Source organism: Sporisorium graminicola, chromosome SGRAM_16 (genome assembly GCF_005498985.1).
Source record: "Sporisorium graminicola strain CBS 10092 chromosome SGRAM_16, whole genome shotgun sequence".
In the NCBI taxonomy this organism is placed as follows: domain Eukaryota; kingdom Fungi; phylum Basidiomycota; class Ustilaginomycetes; order Ustilaginales; family Ustilaginaceae; genus Sporisorium; species Sporisorium graminicola.
Window position 1 is genome coordinate 41,730 of NC_043726.1, and position 19,893 is coordinate 61,622.

Genomic DNA, 19,893 nt, shown 5'->3' on the forward strand with positions numbered 1-19,893 from the left:
GGGCAGAAAATGCAAGGCGGCCAACAACGATATGCGCATGCGCGCATGTCAAACACTGAAGACTTGGGAGGTTCGACACAGGTCCACAGTCGAGCGGGGCTAGGAACCACTGGCATTGTCCTGAAGCTCGTTAGCCTGCCGCTTGCTTCGCTGGTCCGACCACGACCTTGGGACAGACTGTCCGACTTTAGGTGAGAGGCTTCGTCAGCGCAACTCAAAGTGCGCATTTCGGCATGCGAATACCGTCGCTTTGAGGGCGCCATGTGGCTTACTCGACTTTTGTTGCTCCTTGGGCCGTTCAGGTTGAAGGCCAAGTCCCAGGCGCTGCTCGGCACAGCGTAAGCCCTGGATGCTGCCGACCTTCAAATACCGGTCAGATGCTCAGAAGAATGGTACGACTTGACTGTTTCCCCCATCTCGCCATTCGCCCACATCATCCTCGATCGTCAAGATGGCGACTCTCAGAATGCCAAACACGACCTTCTTCGGTCAGCTCGCGGTTGAGCCACAAAAGTATGCTCTGCTCGACAGGCCAATCTGGCTCAACCTCGTGTACGCTTTCTTGCTCTACTCGGCCTTCGTGGTAAGTCGCTTGGCGAACTGTTAACGTGACTAACAGCAGCATACTCAACGAATCTCGCGCTGCTTTTTGCATTGTGACTGATCAACAGGGATACAAGTCGGCATTCTTGCACAAGACCAGCCGCATTCCTGGGCCTTTGCACCTGCATTGGACTATGCTCCCGGCACTCTACTACTATGTCCGCGGTACACAGTGGGGCTATGTTGACAAGCTGCACGAGAAATACGGCACCCTCTTCCGACTTGGTAGCCGGCAGATCTATGTTTCGGACAAGCATGCCATTCGGCAGCTCCTGGCCAAGGAGAATCTGCCCAAAGTCAACTGGTACGCTTCTCTTTCGCGCGACCCAAAGACTGCGGGCATGTTTACAACCACCAACAAGGAATACCACCGCTCGCGTCGTCGGCTGATGAGCCCTGCTTTCGCCGTCGAGTTCACCAAGCAGCTCGAGCCTTTTCTCGTCGATGCGACCAGCAAGCTGTTTGAAGGGTACAGCAAACGCGTGCAACGAGCCGGAGGGGCTCAGACGCTCCGTTTCAACCTGTACGAGGATCTCGCCTGCCTTGCCATGGACATCCTAGGCGAGACTGCGTTTGGTGTCAGCTTCAACCTGGTTGCCTGCCTGGATGACAAGGAGGCGGATCGCAAGTTTATCGACATCAACAAGTTGCTCGCCAGATACCTTCACGATGGCGGGATTCGATTTTTCTGCCGGCCTTTCGACAAGTACATGAAGCGCGACCTCGACGTTTACAAGCTGACCAACCCTCTGGTGGATGCGAGGTTCTCGGAAACTGAAGCTCGGCGTGCAGTGGCGTTGGCCGGCGGCGAAGCTGGCGAGTCTCGCAAGGACATTCTTCAATTCCTGGTTGATGCCAGCTTGGATATGCAGAAGGGTCAAAAGGAGAAGCTGACGCTCACCCACGTTCGCGATCAGTGCGTCGAACTTCTGATTGCCGGCGGAGAGACGACTTCGAATACGATCACCTACATCCTCAAGTCGCTCCTCGAGAACCCTGGTAAGCTTGACAAGCTCTACGAGACGATCGAGCCTGAGCCTCTCGACTACCCGGTGCCAGGCTTCACGTCGCTACCGGACACCCCCTACCTAGACGCCTGCATCCAAGAAGGCATGCGCATGTACCCGGTCACTTCTGAACTCGGCCGACGCACAGGCAAGGAGCCGACGACCATCCTTGGTCACGTCATCCCTCCGCGCACTGCTGTGTCGGCCTCGCTCCGCGCACTCCACTACTCGCCTCAGTACTGGCCTGAACCGCACCGGTACTGGCCTGAACGCTTCTTGTCGGCGGCCGATCGCGAAACTCTGGGTGGGCACGACGCACCGGATGCAGACATGGAGGCCTTCATGCCCTTCGGCTGTGGCCCTCGCAACTGCATTGGCTCCAAGTTCGCATGGCACGAAATGAGGATGGTGCTGCACACCTTGTTGGCGAGGTACAAGGTGCAAGCTGTCGAGAAGCAGGTTGAGTTCAGGCAGTTTGTCACGTTCCAGTTGGCCAAGCCTAAGTTTGAGATCGCCGTCACGCCGAGGATGGCGGTTCAGGCTTGAACAGCAGCAGGACGTGGGATTACTATCACTTTAGATGCATTCGACTCGCCAAGTGCAACACCGTGTTACTAGACAATGATATGATAAGGAACCGAGTGCAGTCCCACTAGTGCAGTCCGACTTGCTGTTGCGTGAGGTCGACGTTTGGATGAGGTGCGCATATCAAATCTTTGTCAGTGATGATTGCAGTCTAATGGTGGTTCAGACGAGCAACCTGCGAGTTTAGTGTTACTGATAACGACACAGACGACGAGCACAACAAAATAGCGGAAGAATGCAAAAGATAAGGCACTGTATATTGACTGCAAAACACGAAGAAAGCAACTCTAGGGTCCATGTGACTACGTCTATCTCGGACTATGCAAAGAAAACGCGAAACGCAAACGACCGCAACAATAGGTGTCTATAGCTAGAAAGAAAAATTGCCAACAGCGTCAGATGGGACAGCCAGTGTCATCTCTGTGACACTTCCTAGCATGCTTGAACCAAGCCTTGAAGTCCCTCTTCCTCGCGGGCCCAAAGCAGATGGGGACCCAGGTATTACAATGGTGGCACAAGCCCTCGGTCTTTTGCATGGCGTCGTTCCAGACTCTGAGCAGCTGGGGCGGATGAAAGAAGCGCCTGGTAAGGCTGCTGATGCCATGGTCGAACTGCATGTGGTAGAGGTACTGGCTGCGCTTCATTGAGTACCACTCTCCCTGGGGGCACAGAGAGCACCAACCTTCTCGGCCGTACTTGCCACGACGAGTGAAACGGGAAGCGTAGAGGTCCGAGGGGAAGAGGTTCTGAACCTGCTCCACCGCCTCTTGGCCGTTCGAGTCCTGGTCCAGCGGTGGGCCAGGATTCTTCTGCGTGTCTTGAAGTGAATTTGAGGTGCAAGGATAGGCGATCTCGACATCATCCGTTCCAGGGCGTGGGCGGAGCACAATCGAGTCTGTAACCGAAAACTCGGCCGTGGAGCTGTTACTGGCACTGGCGCTACCAGAGGCAGAAGGTCGAGGGCGAGAGGGCGCTTGACTGGACGGCACAGTCTGTGACAGCTTGGTCATGCAAAGCGTCTTGTCCAAGCCCGGCGCAACGGCGGGATTCTTGGCTTCGCTGTCAGGCTTGGACTCGGAAGCAGCAGAAGAACTTCGGCTTCGGCGCTCGCGATGCTCGGCAGGATACGACCTCCTGCGCGCCGCAGAAGCGAAGACGGCATCCAGCTTCTGTTTGCGAAAAGCACCATGGCTTGTCCCTGATGAGGTCGACGGACGCGGCTTGTCGCCATGCCGAGACCTGCCAAACATGGCGTGTCTAGCGGCAAGCAGGTTCTGCTGGAGGTCCATAAGGTGGCCTGGAATGAGCCAGTTTGGCGCGCGCCCCGTGCCGAGACCCGCAGCGTTGAGCGCTGCCAGTGACTCAAATGCGTACGGTGCCGACTCGGGAGACAGCGCGCGGCTTCTGGGTGACACCGCATCACCCTCGTATGCAGGCTCAGCCTGATCCATCGCCTCGGCCTCGCAACTGCTGTCGTCTTCGTTCAGAGTGGAATGGTCAGACTCCGGAGAGGCAACAGTGGTACTCGAATCTGCTCCGCCTTTGGCCAAGCCCTTGGCCATGCCATTCATCATGACGGCAGCCCATAGCAAGCCTTGTGGGTCGACGAGAGGAACGAGGGTGAAAGCTGAGCTAGAGGATCGCGAGCGATGAGAGGGCGAGCGAGGAGCAAGCTTGGGGGAGCTGGCACGCGTGTGACTGCAGCTCGTCTGCGCCGATGTGTCAAGGGCAAAGTCCGGGCAGATGTCTTGGTCGAGCCAGGAGGCGAGCGATTCTACTTGAGGCCACTGGCGTCGTTCAAATGAGAACTTGGCAGTTTCCTGGCTACAGGGAGGCTGAATGTGAGCGGGAGTCGGGGCGGCGTTGGCTTGGTAAGGCTGCTGAGCCATCGACTGTTGGACCGAATTTGTGCTCCACGCCTGAGTGTACGCTGACCCGATCTGAGGCATGGCCGTAGCCAAAGTTGCTGATTCGTGAAGGGCAGCGGGTGCAGTGTAGCGGGCCAAGGTAGGAGAAGACGCGCCGGACAAGGTGGATGATGAGGGCATTGACGATGAATAAGCGTCGAAAGACGACCATGCCCAGGTAGAGGGAGCAGACACCAGATAGTCGGGACATGCCGAAGCAGCAACACCCGACGGGGAAGGATCCTGAAAGGAAGCCTGCACACTTGCAAGAGGGTCGACCGACGAGCAAGAACTGGAGGCAGCACTGGGATCCAAGGCTGACCAGAGATCTTCGAAAGTGTTGGTGCTTGGCGAGGGAGGAGACATGAACAAGAGTTGATTGAGGAGCTCCTCCGGCGCCGGGGTCTGGGCCCAGGAGGAGGAGGAGCAGGACGTCCTTGAGGAGCAAGTCGTCGTCTGAGAAGGCGGCGGGCTGGCTAGACCGAAGTTGTGTCCTCCGCCAAGGCAAGCAGAGGAGCTAGCCTCGAGCTGGTCCTTCTCGGAGCCGACGAGACGAGTGGAGAGCATAGACATCGTGTACAGTAGCAGCAGTAGTACGAAAGGGAGCGGCAGCCGAAACTAGGCTGAGCAAGGCAAGATACGAAGGTGGCGAATGGTGCCAGGGAGATCTAGCCAGGGTCTTTGAGAAAGGGTGGGAGAGCATGTGGACGCTTGGCACTAAGTTTAGCTAAAGATCGATGTTACGTACCAACGACCGTGCTGGCATCTGAGACTATATACTGCCGGTTGCTCGCTCGCATTGATCAAGATTGCGGTTTATGCTCTCGTGGCGCTTGTCGCGGTGCTTTGCTTGCACTGTGAAGCTGTTGTCGCCGAATACAACTAAGAAAGCCATGAGTTTCGAGGTTCGGGAAGGGTCCATCCGATGTTGCCAGGGTAGAGCAAGGAAGAGACAGCAGCCGAGATCATGCAACATAGGCCGATCGGCGACAATGGCAAGCCGAACGGCAAGATCATGGGCATTGTACTAGCTTGAGAAGGAACCCAGGCGGAGAACAAAAGCGAGCTCTAAGGTCGGAGCTCGGTGGACGCCAAAAAGCGCTAGAATCTAGCCGCTGTCGAGTGCGGAGCATTTGCGCCAATCTGTACTGTAGTGTTCTAAACTGTACTGTACGGATCTTTATGCAGGTTGGTTGGTGTGCGAGCGAGCTTTGAGATTGACTGAACCCGAGCCATACGATGGCTTGCAGCATTGCGTTGGGGCAGCGACACGGAATCGTAATTCTCCGCATTGCCTGCACCTTGGCTGTCACTTTGCAAAAGAGCCGCGGCGTCTCGCCGCTGTTGGATCCCTGGCATGAGTAGCTCGTCGTCGTCGCTCCTCCGAAGTTGCGGCAACCTCGTGTCAAGGTGCTTGCGTACCTTTGCGGTGCTTCGTCCCTGGTCGGCTGGACGCTTTCCGGCTTGCGCTAATTAGCATGTGGCCTTTGCCTGAATGCCATGCGGGATGAGAACGCGGTCAAATAGCGTGCATTTGCCATTCATGCTAGCTCAGCCTTGACTCGGGTCGTTCAGTGTGGTGGTGGCACCTCTGCAGAACGCCACAAAGGCCGGCAAAGCTTGTGGTGCCTCGACTGCTTCCATAGCTTCCATGGCTGCAATGCTTCGACGATTAGGATGTCCGATGCTCCTGTAGGAAGCATCGACTGCCGCTTCAGTCGTACTTCCGAAGACGCCGTTGTTTCCTGCACATTGACCGATACGGGATTGCACCTCAGTAGCCGCGGTTACATTGCTTTACACTAGCTTGCACCTCATTGGATCTGCAATAGATTCGAATTGTGGTTAGCTTGGGTTGGGGTTCCTGGCCTCGAGACACGAGAGCAGCACGTGTGAAAAGAAAATTTGGCGCCCCAGACCCACACACTGTATGTACCTAGACTATCGGCTCGATGCCACGCTAGACGGTACGCATTCGGCGCCGATGGACGGCCGACATACAGTCCTGCACCCAAGCACAAAAATTTGATATGCGCACACTATGTCGATAGCCTGGCTAGGCGAGATCGCGTACACACACGCCGCCTGCAGCTTGCGTCAAGTTTAGGCTCTCGGTTCGAGACAAGATACAGTGCGGGCTTGCTAGCACGCCACCACCGCCACCTCGTGGCGCCTCGTTTGCAGGCGAAGCGGGTGTCTCCTCAGGCCTGCCTGCCTGCACATCCCTCGCAGTCGAGATATCCGCGTGGCACACAACCGAGCCGAGCCATTCTCTTCTCGAGCATATCATTTTTTTTTATCCGGTCGTCCTCTGACTCGGACCGTAGCGTAACGCGGTCTGGGCTGGGCTTGTGCGGCCGTGTCCCTCCCGACCCGTCATCTGTGCCGCGAGCGTCGGAGATTGGTGCCAGGATTGATGTGAGCATGGTCGACAGGATTATTCCGGAGGTGTGCATTGGAATTGGCCGTGACCGATGGCACAAGCGTGAGAGCTTGAATCTATGCACCCGCCACACATGAAACGTGCTGCATGAAGTGCATATGTACTCTCACCGTACCGTCGTTGTGGAAGACTCGCCGGCGGCCGGGATGCAGGATTCAAGTACCACTAAGCGCCGCCCGACCGCCGGCCCAGGCAAGGCAAGGCAAGGCCAGGCCATGATAACAGCGGAGTTGCAACTTTGACAGAGAAGCGCTTCTCGTTTCCCTGTGCAGTTCCCGCCATCGCTGCCCGAGTATAACAGCCGTTGGCAGATCCCGAAGTGCTGTGATCCCCTCTGCTGGGCTTATCCGACCCGACGTCTTATCCAAAACACACTCGACCAACTTTATGGCAGTCCTATGAGCACGGCTGAGGGGCTTTGTTTGCGACTCCGGCCAAGGTACCAGCAGCGAGATGCAGTCACGTTCCGGGCGAGGTCTGGCTGGAGCTCTACAAGTAGCAAACCCTGAGCCCTCTCGTCACCAGGTCAAACACCGGACTTTGCCAGCATTGATTCAGGCCGAGCTGAAGAGGCCACTCTTGAGGCATGGCAGTGCGTGACACGGTGCCGAAAAGGTAGTGGTGCGCTCGGAACCGCACGTGGCTGGCACTGGTTCGGCAAACTTTGGGCCTGGGGCTGTTTTGTGCACAGGCCACCATGGACATTCAACACTTTGGATCGACCATCGACATTGACACACACTCGTCCCTCTACCTTTGGTCGTCCTGCTCGTCGCAATGTCGTCGTTCTACCAACAGCACATCCCGCTCGTCCAGGAAGTCTTGGCTTCCTTTCACGAGATTCTGCGCCACGGAAAGAGCTATGCTGCGGAAAAGGCTCTGGACGAGGCAGCTCTGTTGCAGGCTCGGCTGGCGCCGGACATGCTCGACTTGCGGCAGCAGCTGGGCTGTGTGGTTCGCTACGTGAACCGAGTGCTCGAAATCGGCCAAGTGGGGGTGGCCAAAGAGGTGAGCGAGCAAGACGCCACCTTCGATTCGCTTACTGCCGTCATTGACGCGGTCCAGGCTCAGCTGGCCAAGATCCAGCCCGAGAGGTTCAACGCAAACCAGCACGGCTCGGTGCGGTGTGTCAGCTATCCGTCTGGCTATCGTGCGACAATCCCAGACAATGCGCTGTTCATGTCCAACCTGCTGCGCCCGCTGATCTTCTTCCACCTGACCACGACGTACAACATCCTGCGCAACCAAGGGGCGCCGCTGGGAAAGGCCGTGTACATGGCGCCCTGGTGGAACCCGGTGTTTGAAGACGCCTGGCAGAACTGCGATCCTCCTGCCGCGGATCCGGAAGCTGTCCAGCAGCACGGCGGCCCCATTGATAAGTAAAAAGACAAGAGTTTTGCCCGCCGACGCTGTGCGCATCGTGAGCCGCTGCAACCCGCACTGAGGAGACGTCACCAACCGTCTCAATGTGGCAACACTGTAAACACCTCTTGATCGAATCTTGTTCACGCACAGTTGTGGGAGGGAAAAAACGATTGTGAACTGTCTATGGTAAAGCGAGCTAGCTATCTACAATGCATCTAGAGTGACCAGACGAAGCAACTGGGTCCGAAAGTGGGCAAGCGCATCTCTTCTATGCGGAACGAGAAACTTGCTGAAGAAAATAAAAACAACACATGGGAGTGCCACCGTGCTCGACCTCAACGGTTGGCGTACTTGATGAAGCGGGAGGCAAGGATGGTGACGATGGCGTTGAACGCGACATAGGCGATCATGATGCCGATGTTCCTGCCGCGTTGCGAGAACTTCATGTTGAACGTGGAGTAGAACTGGTCTCCGTCCGTGTACTGGCAGTAATGGCAGTCGGCGGTCGCATCTGGGTTCTGCAGGTAGCCTCCGAAGGCATTGACGAACGTGGCGGCCCACGCCCTGCACGTCTCGCCGGTGGGCGGCTGGAAGACGGCAAACTCTTGCGGCGAGCATCGGACAGGAAGGTTGTGCATCTCGTTGGTCACCAGGCCTGAGACGAGGTACGTCAACGGGTTGACCCAGTACAGCCACGACTTGAAGAAGTGTGGCATGTTCGGGTAAGGGATCGTGACACCGCAGAGCAGAGACATGATGACGATCATGAACGGGTTGAACAGCGACGCAATGTAGATCGACGGCGAGATGGCAGCAAGTGCCTGGCCGAGTGTCACCGCGAACAGCTCGGTAACCAACAGCATGGCAAAGAAGTAACCAGCCCGGTCAGACCCGCCCTGGAAGCCAGAGGGATAGTAGAAGAGTAGGAAGTAGACCACAACCGAGACAATGCCAAAGGGTATCTCCTGGATCAGCTGCGTGATCGCAAACACGGTGCCACTGTACATCTTGCTCGAGTCTTCGCGGATAAAGACCGAACGGGACATGATGAAGAAAGGCTCGATCTGAGCCAGGATAATGGCAGGCAGAACGGTGGCCATAAAGATACCGAAGATGCGGTACTGAAGCGATGCCACCGAGTTGGACAAGTTCAAGAAGCAGAGGCCGGTGATCAGAGCGATGGCAGCATGCTGGAAGAGACGTGTGAACTGGTAGTCTGGTTGCCTCCACGTGCTGAGGAGAGCACGATGCAGAACCGTCTTGACCTGGAAGGGGAACGACGTGGCATACTCGGTCTTCTTGGCCTGTTGAGACCCCTCGGGCGAAGAGCTGCCGCTCTCCTGCTTGATCTTCTCGATTTCGGCCAGGTTCTGCTTGAACAGGTCGGACTCCTTGTAGAGCTGCGACCAAGGCTTGTTTCCGACACGCTTCTGCGAACCAGCTCCAATGGCGTCCAGCATGTACTCGGCCATGTTAACCTTGTCAGGACACTTGGCACCTCGGTCGGCAAAGTACTTGACAATGTGCTCGGCATTGGGACCCACGTCGCCAAAGTAGACCGTCTTTCCGCCTCGCTCGAGGAGGAGCAGACGGTCGAATTGCTCAAACAGCAAGGCATTGGGCTGGTGGATGGTGCAGAGAATGGCCTGGCCGGAAGCAGCCAGCTTCTTGAGGAAGCGGACGACGTTGTAGGCAGTCTGACCGTCCAATCCGGAAGTGGGTTCGTCGAGGAAGAGGAGCAGATCCGGTCGAGCAGCCAGCTCGACACCGATCGTGACACGCTTGCGGTCGCCAATACCAAGACCGAACTCGGGGATACCGATCATAGCGTCGGCAATGTCTTGCATCTCGAGCAACTCGATAATGTCCTCGACATAAGCATCCTTGTCCGACTTGGGCACGCTGGGCGGCTGACGAAGATAGGCACTGAAGCGGAGAGCCTCGCGGACGGTGGCGGTGCCTTCGTGGATGTCCTGCTGTTCGGCGTAACCACAGCCTCGCTGGAATTCGATGCCGATCTTCTTACCGTCGATCAGCCTATCGCCCGAGATGACACCGATAGACTTGCGGTCGGCAAGCACGTCTAGTAGCGTCGTCTTACCGGCGCCCGAAGCGCCCATGAGAGCAGTCAGCGTTCCGGGACGGCAGTAACCATAGACCTCGTCGAGCAGCTGACGCTTGCCCCCCTTGACGGGAACCTCGTAGCAAAGCTTTTCCCAGGTAAAAGGCTTGGATTCGACATCGAGCTGCTGGCTCGAGTCCTTCTCCTTCATCGACATTCGCTCCTTGAGGCGTTTGTTGAGCTCCATCTCCTCCTTGCTGGGCTTCTTGACAACGGTGAGTGCGCTCGAGAACTGACCGTGCTGGAAGAACTCGATAGCCAGCATGGTGCAGCCGACAAGACCGACAAAGAAGATGACAACGACACCAAAGTAGAGCCAGAGGTCGCCCGAATCGTAGCCAAAGCTGGCGCGAAGGTAGTCGTTACCGGCGACCAGCTGGTTGCCGGAGCGAGCACCTGCCAGGGTGCAGACCTGGTTCTCGCCGACGTCGTTGGGATACTGGTTGGAGCCCGTTGGGTTGCGCGGAACAATGTACTGTCCTACGCAGGCGAGCTCGAGGTCCTTGAACTCGTTCATCATGACGCCCGAAAAGGCAAAGTAGAGTGGGTTCATGTACGAGATCCAGAAGAGCCAGCGGTACATGGCGTCACGGGGGATCACGTAGCCCGCAAAAACGACAAGAGCCGAGATGATAACGGCGGCGAGACGGGCAGCGACGTCGTACGACTTGCAGACGGTACCAAAGAGGCGGAAAAGGGCGGACATGGCGAGGTAGCCAAAGTAGACGAAGATGAAGAAGGTAAAGAAGGCGCCGGCGGTGCGTTGGAGACCCGCCATAAAGTAGAGGATGATGGAGAACAAGATGATACGGCTGATCGAGAGCGGAATATCGGCGAACATCTGGGCCAAGCTGAGAGCTGCAGGACGGTAGAAGGCGTAGTTCATCTGCTTGAACAAGACCGGGCGGCCACCCATCTGGGTGGGGAGCTCGTTGAAGGCGGTGAGAGCGTTGAACAAGAGGCCGATGAAAAGGACACCGCCACGGGTGAAAGCGCCGGCAGCCGTCTCAGGCAGGTTGAGGAAAATACCTCCGACAATGAGGGCGATGGCAATGGTGGTGGAGAAGGAGACAAAGATATCAAACTTGTTTCCAAGGATCATCTGCATCTGACGGACGGTGAGGACCTGAACCTGGCGCAAGAAGCTGACCGTGTAGATGCTCTTGTGGCGAACGCCCTTGTGCTTGTCTTCGAGGACGGCGTCACGGAACTCTTGCTCGGCGGATCGGTCGGCAGCAATTTGAGCGTCGTACTCTTCCTTTTCGCGGACCATGTCTTGGTAGAATTGGGACTTGAGGTAGACTTGCTCGAGGCGCTCGGAAGTCGAGGGAACCGTGGTCTCGTCCTGACCCTCGGCGAAGCGGTCGAGGTTGGGGTCGGTGCAACCGGAGCAAAAATCGGCCGAAGTCTGACGAGGGTAGTCCTTGAAGCCGAGGTCGAGGAAGTACTGACGAGCCTTGTCGCGAGGACCGTAGTAGACGCAGCGTCCCTCGTCAATGACCATGACCTTGTCAAACTGCTCCCAGATACCTTCACCGGGCTGGTAGAGGGTGATAAAGGTGGTGAGGCCGACAATGTCGGTAAAGACTCGCATGCACTTGGCGTAGTCGAGCGCGGTGGAAGCATCAAGACCACGTGTCGAGTTATCCCAACTAAGCACGGCGGCTCTGGAGGCCATGCACTCTGCGATGCTGACACGCTTGCGCTCACCACCCGACACACCACGTACGACGGCCGAGCCGACCAAGGTGTCGGCGGTGTGCGGGATTCCGAGCATTCTGAGGAACGTGTCGAGCACCTCTTGGTTGAGCGACTTGATGGTCTGTTCAGGGAGGCGCTGACCGGGGCTCTTGAGGCTGAGGGCAAATTCGAGCGTCTGCTTGACAGTGAGGGTGGGGAAGTGCACATCGTCCTCCTCATTGTAGACGGCTTCACCCTGATACTTTTTGGCAAACTCGTCGGCGCTGATGCCGCCGTACTTGACATCACCGTTGACGGCGATGTAGCCGGAGCGCTGATTTGCGATGGTCTTGAGGAACGTGGAACAACCGGAGCCGGGACGACCGACGACGAGGACCATCTCGCCGGGCTTTGCGACACCGGTGAAGTTCTGGAGAAGCTTTCGGCCGCGGTTCTTGTTCATGAGGGCCATGATCTTGAAGATGGGGCCGAGGAAGGTTCCAGTGATGGCGTCCGGGAAGGTTCGAATGTTAAGGGACATGGAGTCGTTTCCGATGACTTCGAGGTTGGTCCAGGAGACGCCGATGTGCTTGGACTTGATGCCGGCCTGGGACTTTTGGGACTGGGTGGAACGAAGGTACTCAACCAGGTCGAAGCTATCATCGTCGTCGGTGTGCTCGCTGGCGGTTTTGCCGGCTTCGAGGTCTTGAGGGGAGGACTTGCTGTTATGACGCGTGGCCTCAGATTGTCGACTGAGGGAGGTCTGGAGCATGCTGAACTCGGCTTTTGCACGCTCGACATCGACGTGGCCATCTTTTGGGCTAGAGTTGTGGGAATACATGTCGACAGAGGAGTGGTCGTCGTGGCCCGAGCTGGTTGCTCGCGGAGTGTGTGCGGCCGTGGGACCGGCTGGGGTGGTGGCGCCACTGTAGGGAGCTGGATCGCTCATGATGCCAAGGAAGCCCTTGCTGGAGCCAAATGCGGAGAAGAGGGAATCGCGCGGGTGTGGACTGGCGGCGTTGGTGGTGAAGCAGAGGATGAGGTGACTAGAAGGGGCGGGCGTCGTACGGCAAGAGGATCCAAGGCTTTATATCAAATAGAAAACACACACACACACGAGTAGAGCTGGAACAGAAGCTGGCTCACACGTTGTTCTCTCGTCTCGAGATGGATTCGAGATAGGAAAGGCAGATCTTCTCAGATTGGTCTCGCACCGAAAGGAGGGGACCACATTAGCTCCGTCCGTGGCCCCCAATCCAATGGCATTGTGCCGGTTGGAAGGGTCCGAGCAAGAAAAGCGTCGTGTGAGTCCCCAGGCTGGCACGGAATGCACTTCCGACCAACCAAGGCCTTCGCCGTGGAGGTTGGCATCGAGGGCCGAAGCGTCTAACGAAAGAAAGCAGCAGTGGGAGCCGCGGGCATCTTGGGTGATTCTGGTTGCGGCAAGGCTTCATCATGGAACAAGCTGGCATTCATTCTCCGCGCCCGGTTGCATTTCGAACGGCAGCAGCAGCAGCAGCATGCGTTTGAGACAGACCAACTTGTTGCTCGCATGTTTTGCTCAAAACAAATCTTACGTCTTACGTCGCTGTCTGTTCTTGGCATGTGCAATTCAAATTTGTTGCAGACTGACTGTCCATGAAAATTGACCGGCCGACGCCTTGAGAGAGCCACAGCGCCCGTCTGGAGCGAAATGAGGGGATCCGCAGATGACCATGCGGAGAAGCTTGGCAAGGGCAGTCAATCTGTTATGCGTGTTTTGTTCACCACATCCGGCGCTCTGGTTCCGAAGCGCGGTGCACAGCTGCGCCTGCCCACTTCGGCTGCATTCCGGCATTCAAGCAGTAAGTAAGTAGTGCTCTTTTTTGGGGGCTCGTCGTTCCACATGAATTCGCTTAGCCCGCGGCATGTTTCCGGTTTTGAATCGGCACAATTGCAGTGGATCGACCGTTGTTGCCATTTCAGATTGCTTTGGGACAGGGCAAGCTCACGTAGTCACGCCATACTGGACTCTTTGAGCGGCTGTTCAGTCGAATTGCACCGCGGCCAAGTGTGGGAAGGGTATGCTTGTCTACCGTAGAGATAGGCTGGTTTGCAGGGCGGCAGGGCGGCAGCGGATGTTGGATGCCGGGTATTTTTGCATGTCGGAGAAAATCGAAAGAAAAGAAACGGATTGCTTGTTCGGATGGGTTTTTCCGTTTGGTACAAATTTCGACCACGCTGCGTCATTTCACGTCCCTGGGCGTGTGATTGCCGCTGGAAGCGCAAACTTCTGGTTCGACTTCTGCGTCGCTGTTTGAAATCAAGAATAGCAACAAAGTTTCAGGATCAAACGCACAGTCGGTCTGCTTTCCTGCTTGCCTTGCTTGCTTTGCTTGCTTTGCTTGGAGATCCCGCATGGCCCGCATGGCAGCAGGAGAAGAACCACACTTTCTTGTTCGGATCTCGATTCCCAGCTTCCACGGAGAACAACATGCTCTGTTTCCTCCGGACGACGTCTCAACTCCGAACTGCAAGCTTGTCTCCGTTTGAGACCTGGTCCAAGTCTGTTTGTTGCTCCCGTCGACTCTCTTTCCTGCTTAAACCCTTGTTGACTGACGGCTTTTGCTCTCGCTACACGTCTAGATCACAGACCATAAGCTGACAGACATGTCGAGATTTTTCAGCACGATACACGATGGACTGACTTCCTGATGCATCACCGCACTCTGCTTTCTGTGGAGATGAATGGCGTTACGCTGCCGTTTCGTCATCTGGTGGGTCGCATCCTTGAACGCTTCTTACCCCTGTTCTGCGTCGGGTTCCTGGCTTAGACGAGCGTTCAGGTGATCCAACACGCGACGCAGCCGGTTGTCCAGTCGAAATCCGGCCCACGCGAGCTTGCTGGATGACGACCGAGGCTCTGGCTCAAACTTGTCCTTTACCTTGTCCCACATGGCCAGGCTCCACGAGGCATCGTCGTGGCTTACCCTCCGTATAGCTGTGAGGATCCAAAACAGCTGATTCGTTGAAGGCGACCGTCGCAGCCCATCCAATCTCCGCTTCTCGGCCAACGTCAGCCAGCCAAACGGCGTCGAAATGTGCCGCTTCGCGCCTTGCCTCCTTGCTCCTTGCCCATGACGTCTTCCTCTCTCGCCCAGCACTTGGCTGACATCCGGCTCAAAGTGGAGAAAGGCATCAAAGATCTCCTGAAACGTCTCGATTCTCCACATTTGCAGCTGCTGCGCGTGAGGCCCATCTTTGCTCTGCTGCTGCTGTTGTGAAGCTTCCGGTTTGGCGACCTGTTCTGCTTCAGATCCTTCCGTGCTCGTCACGAGAGCCCACGTGCTGTTCTCTGGGGCTTGAGCATCAAACCTAGTTGCCCTGCTTGGTCGGCCGTGCCGCGAGAAGCCGCGGAAGAAGCTGTCAAAGATGGCTAGCGTGGGTTTCATCTTCTTCTCTTCCGTCTCCGTGCTGTTTGCCTTGGGATCGGTGTCCTTGTTGATTCGACGAACTGGCGTGGAAACGAGATCTTTGAACACACTCAGTGCATCCGCAAACCGTCCTTCTCGCGTCAGGCTGCTGATCATCAGAGAGTGAGTGATCTCGTCTGGTATCAAATCCAGTGGGAGGTTCGCTACACCCAAGATTGCCTCCACAGCATCGCTTTTGGAAGGCATCGACGAGCTGCGCGCCGAGTGATTGGATGGCTCTTGGTCTCGATCTGGCCAGGCGAGCGGTCCTAGTACCTCGTCCCGGCTACTGCTATCCTTGTCTCTGCCTGACGCATCGTAAGTGCCAACCTCACGCCTGCCGTAAGGGATCGAGGAGTGTTGCGAGGTCAGCTCAGCATGCACTAAATTCTGTCGCAGCTGACGATACACCTCGAGAGCGCTGTCGATTGCGTTTGCGTCCGAGACTTGATCGTTGCGAGGTGCATTTCTCGAAGCAGGACCACGCACAAGCCAGTGCCCCAGTACGTTGTTGATGCAGTCGATCCGAAGTGCGCCTTTGTCACTGGCAGCACGGATGACACGATGCACCATCTCCCATCGGCCCAAGAGGCAGTACATGGTCACCATGATGTTGAACGTAATCCCATCCGGCTCGATCCCGCTTCTGCGCTGCATTCGTTCGAGGACTGAATGAAAGAGGCGGTCTGCCCGTTCCAGCGCGTCCGCATGCAGAGGTACCGCATCTGCATTCAGGTCAAAGCGGCGCAGTTTGGTCGCAATGGAAGCGTGCAGCTCGGCGGAGTGCGACTCGAGCTGCTCCTCGGCGAATTTGGACAAAACGTCTTCCTCTTCTTGGCCATAGGCTTGCGCTTGCTCCGAGGTGGGATGGCGATTTGTAGCGCTGCGATGCACTGTGCGTGTAATGATGTCGAGGATGGTGTTGTAGATGGCCCGGTCCGGAAAATCCGGCTGGCGTTGCTTGCCTCGCTTCTTGCTGAGCGCAGATCGAACAGTGGGCGACAAAATGGCCGTACGCAAGTGATCCAAAGTTCCTGCCGAATAAGGTGGCGAGCCGTCGTGCGGAGATGTACTCCGCCTGGATTGCTCGTTGGCCTCGTAGGTGAGTAGTTGGTCTAGCACCTGATCGATCTCGTCCAGGCCGACGCTGCGAAGACTCCTGCCAATGTGCGAGATGGCTGCATTGAGGAGTTTGGGAGATACGACATGATCCCACTCTTCGAGTTCGCTCTTGAGAATTCGACCACGAGCGGAATCGCTTACGTCTTGAGCGTGCTGAAGCTGGGCCAGCAGCCGGCGCTGCTCACCTCGGATGTCTGACATGAGCCGGAGAATACGATTGACACCGCGCTTAGTCCGAACCGCATCATTGCTGATCACTTTAACCACGGACCGGCACTCGTCCGGAGTCAAGAAGCTGTTTGCATCTGCGTGGTAGGATGAAGAGTAGATGTCGTTGGCACCTTGATGGTGTCGCAGATCGAGATAGGCCGACCATACCGCATCAGCCGAGCCGGTCTGAAGAGCAGCATGTAAACGGCCAAGTCTCTTTGCTCTTTGCTGTTTAAAGCTTTGTTGACTGCCGCTTCCTTCTCGTTCGGTGTTGGATGTGAGAGATGGGATGACCGGCTGGTTTGGATCTAGTCGCAGCAGAGCTGGCTGCTGCGGCGCCTGGCGAGCCCGTTGATGCTTTCTGATTCTGGCCCCCACGACATTGTTGGACGTTGCTGTGACGCGTCGGCGGTTTTCGCCTTCTTCATTCAAGGCGCTTTTCGATGGAAAGGAGGTGCTGGAGATGCCTGCTGCTGCGGCCCGTATTGGTGGACGCCAAGTACTCGAGCAAGAGGCAAGATGAAGACAGCGCCGAGATCGGGCTAGAGTAGAGCCTCCGGGCCTCGCAGCCTGGGCTGTGGAAGCAATCCAGCTCATGTCCAGGTCAAGACATATTGTCAGTTCCGAAACGAAGCAGGCCGTTGTAACAGGTGAGAGAGATTGCGAAGGAGGTCTAGTGGCAAGAGGAATGAGAAGAAACAGGCAACTATGGGCGTGAACGCGGCGACCCAAAAAAATCCGCCTTCTTTTCCGGCATCCGAAATCCGATGGCATCTTCGACGCTTCATATTTCCGTCTTTACGCACTCTTCATTGGGCTGGCTCTTGCTTGTACCTGGGACTCTCTCCACGCCGAGGCAACACTACTGCTATGCAGTATTGTGATTGCGTGGTTTTACAGGCTGGCTCCGAGTCACTTGTTTAGATGCGCCGTGTTTCCAAACAGCGTCTTGTACATGAACGCCTCGCTCAACAGCATCTCTGCGTCCTTGTCGGACCAGTTCTGCGTGGGCAACGATTGCAGGAACATGATGATGCCCTGGAAATCCATCGTCCGTAGCTTGTCCGTCCACTTGTGCAGAAATACGGAGCAGACATAGAGATGAAAGTCGGAAAAGGCATCTGGCCCCTCAGCCTGTCAAGTCGAGCATTGGGTCCACAGGATCACAGACAAGGGTCAGCATCCTACTTGGCGCTGACGACGAGGTGCTGCTAACGCATTCGACTTACCAGATAGGTGTCCCACATTCGGATTATGTTGCGTACGCTCATCTCTCGCATCAGCAAGCAGTTCATCCAGCGAAAGGCAAACTGCATGTACTCTACGCCCTGCTCCTGCAAGTGAGCGTGCAATGGCGCTGTTCCCCAGGGTCGTTGATGTCAGTAACTAGAAAGCATGTCAAGTACATTTGCCAACGAAAGCTCCACTTACCATCGATTCGTGCAACCAACTCTCCGAGACGGCGCACCTGGCGCTGGATGCCCGGTTGTGCAAAGATGTAGTTGTCCTGAATGCCGTCGAGCAGTTTCGAGAGGCACCAAAACGTGTCGGCCTCGACGGCTTCCAGCACGTTGGCTGGCAGCAGCGCCACGTCAAACAGCTCGGGATCCGACTCGATGTAAGCGCTGAGGAACACTTCAAAGAACGGCGTGGCAAGATCGTTGATGCCTTGGACGTAGCCGCTAGCAGGATGCCGGATCGCCCAGACGTACAGAATCCTTTCCAGCGATCGTTGGGTTGCTTGGCGTTGCCATAGACGGATGCCCGGATTGGTACGGGGCACATCGATGTGGATCTGGTGCCAAATCGCTTGGTCGAGTGCGGCGATGCCTTTTGCAAACGCCAGCTCCACCCCGGCGGCGTACTCGGCTCGTTTGCGCGACAGTGTCGACGCACGCACAGATGCCACGGCGGGAAGATAGCCCAGCAGCAGCTGCCACACGATGGGCCGCAGCTCGTCGGGAACACCGGCCCAGGCCAGCGTGCGGAGCAACGCCATGTCGACACTCTGCTTGGACAGGCAGCTGAGAAGCTGTTGGCGGCGTCGGGATGTGCGTACGCTGCGTTTGCGCGCAGGGCTGCTGCCGTTGGTTGCAGCTCCATTAGCGCTTTGGTCTGTACCGTCTTGTGTCGCATTGGCCTTGTCGTTGCTGAAGCTGACATCTGCACTTTCCGCATTTGCGGCGCTGTCCAAGTAGCAAGCGGAGGACGATGAGGTGGACAGCCCTTGATTCGATGAGGCCGTGTCTGCAAAGCTAGGACCAGTCATGATGAGTCCGTCGCCGGCTGCTGCGATAGGGTCAAAGGTGAAGTCGTGCTTTGTCGGTCCAAGTCCGCTAGTGGTGGTGAGTGGCTGCGGGACGGATTCGGCAGCGTCTTCAGTAGCTGGGCTGGGACGGTTTGCAGAGGCAGACCATTGCGCAGCGAGACGAGTCAGGGCGTGGGCTGGGTCTCGCACGAGGTGGTCCAAATCGCTGCGCAACGATCGACGAAGTGTCTCTGCTTCGCTGGTTCCCGAGCTGAGTTTGCGCGCTGCACGTTGCGAACGTTTGCGGCGGACCGGCTTGCCCGTGTCAAGGTCCACATCTTCGGTCTCGCTGGCGCTTTCGAGCTGTCGTGGATCGTCGTCGACAAGCTGGAAGCCGGCTCCGCTGCCGCCGCTGTTGGCGCGATCGAGTGCGAGGCTCGTTGCGACGGCATCTGCGAGATCTGTAGGCGGACTGCCCGCGATGGGGGTTTGGTCGAGCGGATCTTGAGCACCGACGAGGCCTGCGCCTTGCTGATTGTCGATGACCGTCCAGCTCGTGCGCCGGTTGCGCGAGTCGCGCCGCGCGATGGGGACGGCCGCGGTCGAGATGGAGGCCGACGTGGACGAATGGGTCGGAAGCGAAGAAGAAGAAGAAGGAAGGTTGCTGTGTGGCTGGGGTCGTGTGCTGTTGCCGCTTTGCCTTTGTGGCTGCTGCTGCTGCGGCGGCGGCGGCTGCGGCTGCTGGTGGGTTGACGAATAGGACGAGGAGCGCGATGAGGGTTTGAGGCTGCGAGGAACGTTGGTGCGCGGTGCAATCTGCGTGACAAAGTCGTCGTCGTCGGATTCGATGCCCCAAGCCTGATCATCGAAGTCGCCCGCTCCCGCTCTTCTCGTCTGGCCTCCTCGCGAGGAAGATGCGGGTGCCATTTTCGACCCGGCGCCAGTTCCTAGCCCCAAGCCCCAAGCTCAAGCTCCCAAGCGATGAGAGTCTCCGTGCCAAGAGTGTAGCCAAGCAGGAGCTCAGTCTGTCGATCGCGACCGAGCTAGAGTCTGGATCGTCCCCTCGCAGCTGAGCTGAGCTGTGCTGTGCTGTGCTGTGTTATGCTTTAGATGGTTGGTGTTCAAGTACAGGGTAGCAGCTCGCTCCCT

The 19,893-nt window shown here is 57.0% G+C and overlaps 6 protein-coding genes across 6 annotated transcripts; 2 read left to right on the forward strand and 4 right to left on the reverse strand.

Moving 5' to 3' along the window:
- Positions 1-451: 451 nt before the first annotated feature.
- Positions 452-2,156, forward strand: EX895_002633 (uncharacterized protein; the record flags this gene model as incomplete). The annotated part of the gene is made up of 2 exons (XM_029883231.1): positions 452-583; positions 672-2,156. The coding sequence occupies 2 exons, from the start codon at positions 452-454 to the stop codon at positions 2,154-2,156; spliced, it is 1,617 nt and encodes a 538-aa protein (XP_029740266.1).
- A 434-nt stretch (positions 2,157-2,590) lies between these two features.
- EX895_002634 (uncharacterized protein) lies at positions 2,591-4,675 on the reverse strand (the record flags this gene model as incomplete). The annotated part of the gene is made up of 1 exon (XM_029883232.1): positions 2,591-4,675. The coding sequence occupies one exon, from the start codon at positions 4,673-4,675 to the stop codon at positions 2,591-2,593; it is 2,085 nt and encodes a 694-aa protein (XP_029740267.1).
- Positions 4,676-7,322: 2,647 nt separating this feature from the next.
- On the forward strand, positions 7,323-7,928 carry EX895_002635 (uncharacterized protein; the record flags this gene model as incomplete). The annotated part of the gene is made up of 1 exon (XM_029883233.1): positions 7,323-7,928. One exon carries the CDS (start codon positions 7,323-7,325, stop codon positions 7,926-7,928), a length of 606 nt encoding a protein of 201 aa, XP_029740268.1.
- Positions 7,929-8,245: 317 nt separating this feature from the next.
- Positions 8,246-12,661, reverse strand: EX895_002636 (uncharacterized protein; the record flags this gene model as incomplete). Its single annotated transcript, XM_029883234.1, has 1 exon — positions 8,246-12,661. The coding sequence occupies one exon, from the start codon at positions 12,659-12,661 to the stop codon at positions 8,246-8,248; it is 4,416 nt and encodes a 1,471-aa protein (XP_029740269.1).
- Positions 12,662-14,492: 1,831 nt separating this feature from the next.
- EX895_002637 (uncharacterized protein) lies at positions 14,493-16,487 on the reverse strand (the record flags this gene model as incomplete). Its single annotated transcript, XM_029883235.1, has 1 exon — positions 14,493-16,487. One exon carries the CDS (start codon positions 16,485-16,487, stop codon positions 14,493-14,495), a length of 1,995 nt encoding a protein of 664 aa, XP_029740270.1.
- A 921-nt stretch (positions 16,488-17,408) lies between these two features.
- EX895_002638 (uncharacterized protein) lies at positions 17,409-19,671 on the reverse strand (the record flags this gene model as incomplete). Its single annotated transcript, XM_029883236.1, has 3 exons — positions 17,409-17,630; positions 17,726-17,853; positions 17,928-19,671. 3 exons carry the CDS (start codon positions 19,669-19,671, stop codon positions 17,409-17,411), a joined length of 2,094 nt encoding a protein of 697 aa, XP_029740271.1.
- Positions 19,672-19,893: the final 222 nt, after the last annotated feature.